The sequence below is a fragment of the Ictalurus furcatus genome, chromosome 12 (assembly GCF_023375685.1).
Source record: "Ictalurus furcatus strain D&B chromosome 12, Billie_1.0, whole genome shotgun sequence".
NCBI lineage: Eukaryota > Metazoa > Chordata > Actinopteri > Siluriformes > Ictaluridae > Ictalurus > Ictalurus furcatus.
Window position 1 is genome coordinate 12,151,166 of NC_071266.1, and position 9,641 is coordinate 12,160,806.

General features: G+C 38.7%; 1 protein-coding gene across 10 annotated transcripts in view; it reads left to right on the forward strand.

Moving 5' to 3' along the window:
• Window positions 1-9,641, forward strand: part of rptor (regulatory associated protein of MTOR, complex 1) — a 95,720-nt gene that overhangs the window by 47,372 nt on the left and 38,707 nt on the right. For all 10 annotated transcript variants that reach the window (XM_053638977.1, XM_053638979.1, XM_053638978.1 and 7 more), the window contains exons 9-12: window positions 2,306-2,406; window positions 5,578-5,722; window positions 5,890-5,965; window positions 7,038-7,139. In XM_053638977.1, the coding sequence (XP_053494952.1) occupies window positions 2,306-2,406; window positions 5,578-5,722; window positions 5,890-5,965; window positions 7,038-7,139 (424 nt within the window). The remainder of the gene's footprint in view (window positions 1-2,305; window positions 2,407-5,577; window positions 5,723-5,889; window positions 5,966-7,037; window positions 7,140-9,641) is intronic.

The following is a 9,641-nucleotide window of genomic DNA, read 5'->3' on the forward strand; positions in this document are numbered from 1 at the left end:
GGGAGAGAGACAAATTTAGAGATAGATAGATAGATAGATAGATAGCGGTTAGGGAGAGAGACAAATTTAGAGATGGATAGATAGATAGCGGTTAGGGAGAGAGACAAATTTAGAGATGGATAGATGGATGGATGGATGATGCCAGACGAGACCACAAGGGAACAGTTTGTTTTGTCTTTGTGTAAAAAGTCATAAGAAGCGGAGGGAGCTGATTGAAGTCAAACGAAGTCGCGGCTCAGTGTTTTCAATTCTCACCTCTGCAGGTGGAGGTGGTCTCTCCTCCTAAGGCCACACACACACACACACACACACACACACTATTATAGATTGATGACATTTTGTACTTCTCATGTTTGTTTGCAGTTTGATTGTCTGTGTGCGTGTGTGTGTGCGTGTGTGTGTTTGCGCGTGTGTGTGTGAGAGAGACATGTCTTGGGTTTTGTAGCTCACTAAGTCTTGGTCATATGACTTTCAGCGTGTGAGTCTGATGCTGCCCACAAAGCTGGAGGCAAAATGTCACACACACAGATTATTGCCAGTCTCATGGCCTTCCCAACACACACACACACACACTCTTTGCCATCACACACACAGTTATCCCCGTGGGCAGCCTTTAGCTCTCTCTGCTCTCTGGATGGACAAAATACAGAACATTTATCTTTAGAATTTCTTTGTCACTGAATTTGTTTCAGAAGTGATTTAGGAGCTTTAATGAATAATTAAACGTTATATTAAAGCTGTAAATTATTTTAAAATATAAGATTTCGAACTAGGAGAAGGTGAAATTCTTATTTTATCTATATTTAATCCGTAAATAGAATAATTTTGAAGATATCTGTTGCAGTTATTTCTGATTTATTTAAGTTAAATCATCTAAACTGAAAGTACTAAATACATTTTTTAACCATATCTACTTTTACACTGTTTTAGTAGGAAAAGTAGAAAAACGTGACGATCCACATCACACCCATAACGTTCTAAAACCTCACATCCACCAGTTTTCACAAAAGATGATGATAAACTGTAATTCGTCAGCGGTTTATTAGGGAAACTCTTTTAAATAGAAGTTTCCCATCCCTCTGTGTGATTCTTTTTCAACAAAACTTGAGTGCTCCTTCCTGTCTGCTTTTAACTCCGCCCCCTTGGTTTGATGGACAGGAGAACATCAAGGATTTAACCCTTTACTGCATGGTGTTGCCATATGGCAACAATTCATTTATCTCCAATCTTTTTGATAAGTAATAATACAACACTATTAGTTTCTTATGTAACTGGAAAACGAGGGCTTTAACTTTAATATAACAAAGATATACCATGTCACATGACAGGAAGTACTTTTTGTGCTTCCTTTCCTGCAGTCACATGGCATGGTGAAGGTCATCATCAGAGGGCTCTCAAAATGTGATTAAGTTTTCAATATTTAGGCAAAATGACAAGTTTATATATTTTGAGTATCTGTTAAACATGTAATTGTTGCCATATGGCAACAAAAAGCGATAATGGAACTGTGGTGTGTGCATTCATGAACTGAAACAGGCCTACATAGCAGAAACGACTCTAGGCGTCTCTAATAGTATATTTACGTTGTTTTAACATTTACAGTAATACTAACTGCTGTCATTTCAGACATTTTGCTTCTTATTTTCTACATTTTATATTTCAAGAGAAAGAATTAAGAATTCAAGTTTCTTCACCTATAACATGTTTGGATCTCATTTTTGTATATATTTTAAGTGAGTAAATCCATCCACATGCTTTTTCCCCCCACTGTAATTCCTTTCTAGAAGATGTAACTTTTACATGCTTACTAGGTGGCAAAACCCTCTGCAACTTATAGTCTGGAAAATACACTAATTGGAATGTAATCTCACATACTTTGTGTTATTTTTGTCTATACACTTTTTGTCTTTCCAACATTGCACGTTGTTTACCAACTACTTCAAATAATAACAATCCATAAAAACATTTTTTGATGTAAATGTAATAATTCATGCAGTAGAGGGTTAGAAGTTATGCAAGGATAAGTTTCGGTTTCCGCTGATTGGCTGTCTGTCCTTTAATCTCTACAAACAGCTGTCGCATTGTGTGCTGATGGTACACACACACACACACACACACACACACACACACACACATACACACACACTAGATCCGAGAGTGTGTCTGTGATCTTCCCTCTTTTCCTACAGAGTCAATAGGAGAGAGGAGAAGGACGAGGATGATGAAGGATAAATATGGAAAGGATTGAAGTGCAAGATGCTGCACTTCCTGCTGTTTCACATCCTGTGTGTGTGTTCATTCTCAGGATCCCTGGGCGTCTGAATGACAGGAGGACGCCGTTAGGCGAGCTCAACTGGATCTTCACTGCCATCACAGACACCATCGCATGGAATGTACTGCCTAGAGGTCAGAGGTCACGCTCTCTTACTAAACACACGAGTCGTTTCCCAAATGCTAGCTTCTATTACTGGTTAGCGTCCATTAGGGTCCAGTACAAAACTAAACGAAAGCAAACTTCCCATGAAATTCCTTCTCCACTGAAGGAGAAGCCCTGATTCCACATGAAAACACAATCGCATTTGAGTTAACGGTATTCAGGCATTGAACAGCCCAGAGTCGGTAAAACAGCTCTCTGAAAAGTCACATGACTATTAGCTCGCACAAACTAAAGGAATAATCTCCACCTATTTTGTTTCTCAGTTGGAAAAGGGAACCGCGTGAAGCCGTAGACAATGACATCGGCAAACCATGTTTACTGCTAACGATCTGCTGCCGTGAAGCAAGACACGCCCCTGGGGGCGGGACTTATACATTTTAAAGCGTACTTAAGAAATCAATTTTAAAAGACTAAAAATCGCCTAAACGATTATTTTTTTAAATATAGTGTCATCCTGCTGTCCATAACACTCAGGGTCAAATACAGAGAGTTCTGAAACAAGTTCTGATCTGGATTTCACGAAAACACTAAGACGACAAACTGAGCATCTTAAACTCGAAGTCTGAGACGTGGTTCATGTGCGAGCGAGGAAGTTGAGTGAGCGGGAATCTCTCGTCTTACTTCCTGCCGTTAAATTAAACATCGGCGATGGAAAAGTAGTGCATAATGGAGCAAACGCCCTGGGTTTTAATCCCCCCCACACACACACACACACACACACATTACAATAACATAATTAGATTTTATACAATTTTATTAAATCTCAAATCTCACTGACACCATTAAGGTTAATGAAAGTTAATAGCATTATTCATGAGCGGCTGAAAGAAGGCAGTTTTCGAGTTATTGGAATATGAAAGATGAAAATGAAAGATGAAGCGTGTGCGTGTGTGTGTGCGTGCATGTGTGCGTGCGTGTGTGTGTGCGTGCATGTGTGTACGTGCGTGTGTGTGCACGTGTGTGTGTGTATGTATGTGTGTATGTGTACGTGTGTGTATATGTATGTGTGTGTGTCTATATGTATATGTGTGTATGTGTACGTGTGTGTGTGTACGTGTGTGTGTTTATGTGTGTGTGTGTGTGGGTCTGGAATTGTAGCTAGAAAGTGTAGGAGTGATCGTGCTCTGAGTGATAGTGTATCAGTAAATAAATCTGAAACAGTTATAACGTTAACATCGTGCTGTATCGGAGTATTTCAGTATCGATACTATATTGCCGATAATATCATTATTGTGACAAATTGTCACAGTACACGTTTCTGAGATTTTTTTAATAATCACAAACAGAGTGGAGTTTGAAATCACCTGATTTATGCTTTTAACTGATTTATTTGTGGTTTTTTGTTTTCTTTTTGCAAAATCTGTCAAACTGTATTATTTTAACGAGTTTTTAGTTTTATTCCTTTTCAGTGCTTAATTACTACGGAAACCCTGAAGCGGAAAAACATTTTGTCATTATTTCTCATCACTTATTTTAAGATATTATTTTAAGATATTATTTTAAGACGGTGTTTTAAGATTTTGTCCTTATTTGTCATTTTTCAATGTAATATCTTGTTTTGACGCCATAACTCATCATCATGTTATTATTTTACTTTAAGTATTTTGATTAGGGATGCACCGAATATTCGGCAACCGAAATTATTCAGCCGAAAATAGCAAAAAAAAAGCATTTTCGGTGTTCGGCCGAGTAAGTGAAAATGCTGAATAAATTTGACCGAACAATGACGTGTCTGATGACGTGCCAAATAGCCTAGCAACCAGAGACGCGCGAATGTCACAACCTCCACTTCCGGCAGCGTGCTCCGAGAGATGAGAGGGCGCGCGCGTGCATGAGTGCTCAGCAAGCGCATGCTCTTCGGTTGTTGACAACCGTGACATTGTTTACTGTGGACACGTGCACGTTTGTTTTGTTTCTGTTCCGGAGTATTCTGTCACGTCGCGAGACATGAGGGAGTAGAGTACGGAAGCAGGTAAAGACGTATTTATTTAAGGAAACATAACATTAACAACATATCTAACTATCCTATATCTACTATAATACTCTGCGAGGTGTACAGGGACGCGAGCGGTATATATCCCCAATATAATCAGCCGTATAGAACCGAATATAACCATTTTTGCACTCTTGTCAAAGCACTTTTTAATGCACATTTTAGTTGTAGGCTACAGAGTGTTACATTCTTTCAGCAGTCAATTATAGGCCTAACATCGGCTATACAAGGGGGGCTCAAAGATGACCACATCAAAATATTTTTATTTTACTAATTTATTTATTTAAAGTTATATTGTTCCTTGTTGGTAGCTTATGCCTGCTGGAATGAAAAAAAAATCTTCAGTGTTAAATAAATATTTTGAAATTGTAGTTTTTGTAATTGATTTTTTTCTTTGAAAAGCAAGACAAAATAGTAAAAAAAAAACTTTTTGACTATTTAATTTATGCAATAGTGGAAAAAATGGCGAAATAAATGGAAAAAACATGTTCGGTATTTGGCCTTCGGCTTTCGGCCAAGTTTTTCATTATATTCGGTTTCGCCTTCGGCCAAGAATTTTCATTTCGGTGCATCCCTAATTTTGATGTTTAATTATTTCAAGATATTGTTATTTTAGTGTTATTATTTTGACCTCATTATTTAGACATAAAAAAATGTAATGACCCAAGATATTACATCATAAATGTTAAGTTAAAAAAAAAACTGCATCGGTTAAAATATTGAAATGATGTAGCACTTAAGCTATTTTTAAAATATCCACTTTTTAAATTCATCACTACTCTTTTGTTGGCAGTTTGTTAGCAAACCTAAATACATGTCTTGATACATAGTAGTGTATCGTACATAGAAATGTCTTCAAACATTGTGATGTGATATTTTTGTCACATATTGACCAGCTTGAGTGCAGTGGAGTTTATATACTATATATATAATAGGAGATAGATAGATAGATAGAGAGAGAGAGAGAGAGAGAGAGAGAGAGAGAGAGAGAGAGATTCAGCTATATAAAATATATATTCTGTTTTTGAAGAAAAAAGCACACTGTGGAGTTGACTATGAAGAACACTGACAGGATCATGGTTTTAAACGTAAACATTCTAGAATTTTATAAAAGTGAGGTAAAAATTTAATCTGTATCTGTCTGTAGATCTTTTTCAGAAACTCTTTCGTCAGGATCTGTTGGTTGCCAGTCTGTTCCGTAACTTCCTATTGGCTGAGAGGATCATGAGGTCATACAACTGCACGCCGGTCAGCAGCCCCAGGTTACCACCCACCTACATGCACGCCATGTGGTAAGCACACACACAGAAACAGAAAGGCTCCGCCCCCACAGAGCCTGAACGACTCCAGTCCATTTCAATTAAGATTAAGTAGATTTAACACACGCTAACTTTAATCTTGATGTAAATTTCTTTTTTTTTTTTTTAAGACCAGTCTGTCACTCTGTGTTGTGTTGCAGGCAGGCGTGGGACCTGGCGGTGGATATTTGCCTCTCTCAGCTTCCTACCATCATCGAGGAGGGCACGGCCTTCAGGGTGAGACACACCAACACCACGTCAACATTTCTCTTTTTAATAACGTATTAGCATAAACCACTTATAACACCAGTGACCTGCGTTCCTCCTGCTTCTTGCCACACCCACTTTCCCACACGAGGATGGGGGTTAACGGCTGCCGTGGCACAGTCATGGGCGGGCCAGGGGTAGAACAGGTTCGCTAGAATATCGGAAACTAGCTAGCCAAAAAAACTTACTTACAATAGTCTAGCATTTATAATCGTGTAATATTTATGTAGTTATGTATAATAACAATGTAATAACTGTTATGCATCATAGTGTTAGTGTATACATCTATATTGTAATAATAGTGCAATAAATGGTATATAACATATCACTTATTTATAAAAGTACAGTGTAAGTTAGTTGTATATAACAGTTGATTAGTGTATATAATAACGTAACACTTATCGAGCTATGCACACTAAGTATAGTATATACCGCAGCGTTATTTTTGCAGTAATTGTGCAAGTCTTGTTCGCTACAGTGTAATAATTAGCGTTCTGTAACAGTGTAATAACACACTTTCTATATCATGTAATGATTAATCTTTTGTAACAGTGTAATAAATGACTGCATCAGTAATAATGTTCATATTAATGTTCATATTAGTGTTCTATAACAATGTAATAGCAATGGTGTCTAATATGTATAACAGTGGAATTATGATAATGTGTGTGTGTGTATATATATATATATATATATATATATATATATATATATATATATATATATATAAACCCTTCTAAATGTAGAGCATAATTATAGTGTATATATAATAATGTCATAAAAACTTTACATAGATAAAAGAAGAATCCTGTGCGTACTAGTACAATTATTAGTGTATTTCATAATGTAAAGGAACCCTTATCTATATAAACATTCTATATAAGTATTATGTGTGTGTGTGTGTATGTATATATATATATATATAGATATATATATGTGTGTGTGTGTGTGTGTGCTATGTAATTAGACATCTTGTTTACTATTGTTTAATAATTAGTATTCTGTCTGTTTTGTTATTGTTTTTTTTCCTCTCCATCCTCAGCACAGTCCGTTTTTCGCGGAGCAGCTCACAGCGTTTCAGGTGTGGCTCACTATGGGAGTGGAGAACAGAAACCCACCTGAGCAGCTCCCTATTGTCCTACAGGTACGGCATTCTGGGAAATGGAGTTTCCACGCTCATCTCACATCCTCCAACTTTCACTCTTTCCCTCTCTTTCACTGTCTCAAGCTCTCTGTGTGTGTTCTGTCCATCATCCCTAACTGAGGGCCCATACTGCATACTGCGCAGTGTGTTTTAATAGTACTGCATTATGTACACTACTAGCATATTGTGTAATTAACGCCAGAGCCATATCAACCTGCAGTTCTTGCCTGTGTTGCTACTGAAGCTAAGCAGGGTTGAGCCTGCCCAGTACCTGGATGGGAGATCTCTTGGGGAAAACTAAGGTTGCTGCTGGAAGTGGTATTAGGGAGGCCAGCAGGGGGCGCTCACCCTGTGGTCTGTGTGGGTCCTAATGCCCCTGTATATTGACGGGGCCACTATACTGTAAAAACAACACCGTCTTTCAGATGAGACGTTAAACCGAGGTCCTGTCTGTGGTCATTAAAAACCCCAGGACACTAAAGATTAGGGGTTTAACCCCGGTTTCCTGGTGAAATTCCCCCATTGGCTCTTATCTATTATGGCCCCCTAATAATCTCCATCGCTGAATTGGCCACATCACTCTCTCCTCTCCAGTACTATAATAATAGCTGGTGTGCGGTGGGCGTTCTGGTGCACTATGGCTGCCGTCGCATCATCCAGGTGGATGCTACACACTAGCGGTGGTTGAGGAGACCACCCCTCCCCCTCATACTATGTAAAGTACTTTGAGTGTCTAGAAAAGCGCTATATAAATGTAACTGTAACTATAACTTGTATGCGTACAATGTTCTGATGCTTCCGTAATATTTAGTACTACCTAATGTGAGCTACTTCCCAAACAGTGTACTACAATGCTACATAGTAATACTGCATTAGTACACAGTACAATAATAAGTGTTCATTACTTGAAAACAGTAGTATGTATTAATACCACCCCTCTAATCACCTTCTACCATACTGTAGTAAAATAATACTGCATACTATAGCAGCTACATCCCAAATTATTTACCGTTTATACTACACAGTATGTCCAGAGTGTATTTTGTAATATTAAGTACATGTTAATCCCTCTATGTTCCAAACCCCATACTACTTTACTATGTAGTGTGCATGCTTGTCACACTATAGCCAAATTTGCACAATACTATATTAAAAAGTATCTTAAAAAGATATTGCATGTGGGGTTATAACTGAAATCACATACTGACATACTGCGGAGAATGTTATGCTAGTACCACATACTAATGAGGTTCTATCCCAAACCACATGCTACTATACTACAGGGTATTGTATAATACTTCCACATACTAATGAGGTCTGAATACTCCCATACCAAATAGTATGTCAAAGATGTGCTACTAATAGGGCTGTGTCTCAAACTGCATAGTCTGTCGCTGTAATCAGAAAGCCCCGCCCCTTCTTTCCCAGGCTTTTAGGAAGGTGAAAATGTAGGGGTTTTTTTCCTCCCGCTACTTTAGTGTTGAGATTTGCATTGCCGACACGAGCACTTGATGAAATTTGTATCGCGCCCTGCTGTGGAGTGTGTTTAGTCAGCGTTCCGGGGCCGAGTGAAGTGCCCTAGCGGGAGTCGTAAAATGAGAAAATAAAAAGGAGAAAACGGCCAAGGAGAGAGATGGGTTTTGGCTGTTCTGCATTTTCTGAAACAAGGGAAAAGTTTTAAAGTGCCGCTCTTTGTTCACAAACATCACTGAACTACATTACCCATGATGCATTTTTGTCACCTGTATGATCTCGATTGAGAGTAAAAGAGCACTGATTTATACAGACAAAAATGCGGACGGAGAAAATATCCAAATCACATACTAAATGCTCAGTAGTGTTGAATAATAGTGTGCTAGCGCAGTTTGGGACACAGCCCATGTGTACTTGACTTTTTTTATTGTTTTTTTAATGTGTAATATCCTGCATGCCTTTCCTCGATTATATAAGTGTGTGTGTGTGTGTGTGTTTTCCTTTCTTCTGTTCTCCAGTATCCTGTATGTGTGTGTGAGTGTGTGTGTGTGTGTGTGGGTTTAAGTGGCTGTTTGTCTCCCAGATGGACGAAGACTTTTTTTAATTTATTTTAACGCTCATCTTAAAACTCAGCTGCCTTTCTCACACTTCTCCTACACACACACACACACAGAGAAACATTGAGTAATGCTAACATTTGGTCTCAGTCAGAATCAGGCAGGCCTCCCTCTCATTCCTCCCACTCCCTCCTTCTCTCTATCTCTCTCTATATCTCTCTATCTCTCTCCCTCTCTCTCTCGCCTTCTATCTCTCCCTCTCTCTCTCCCCCCACCTCCCTCTTTCTGTCTCTCTATCTCTGTCTCTCTCTCTCTCTCTCTCTCTCTCTCTGTCTTTGCTGGTGTTTCCGATGGACATTGGGAACAGCCCTGGCACGCCCTCACCCCCGGTGCATGCTGGGTAATGTTCACAGCCCGTGCTTTGACGTGATCCGGAGCTCTATTAATACACTCCTCTGGCACTGTGACCCGA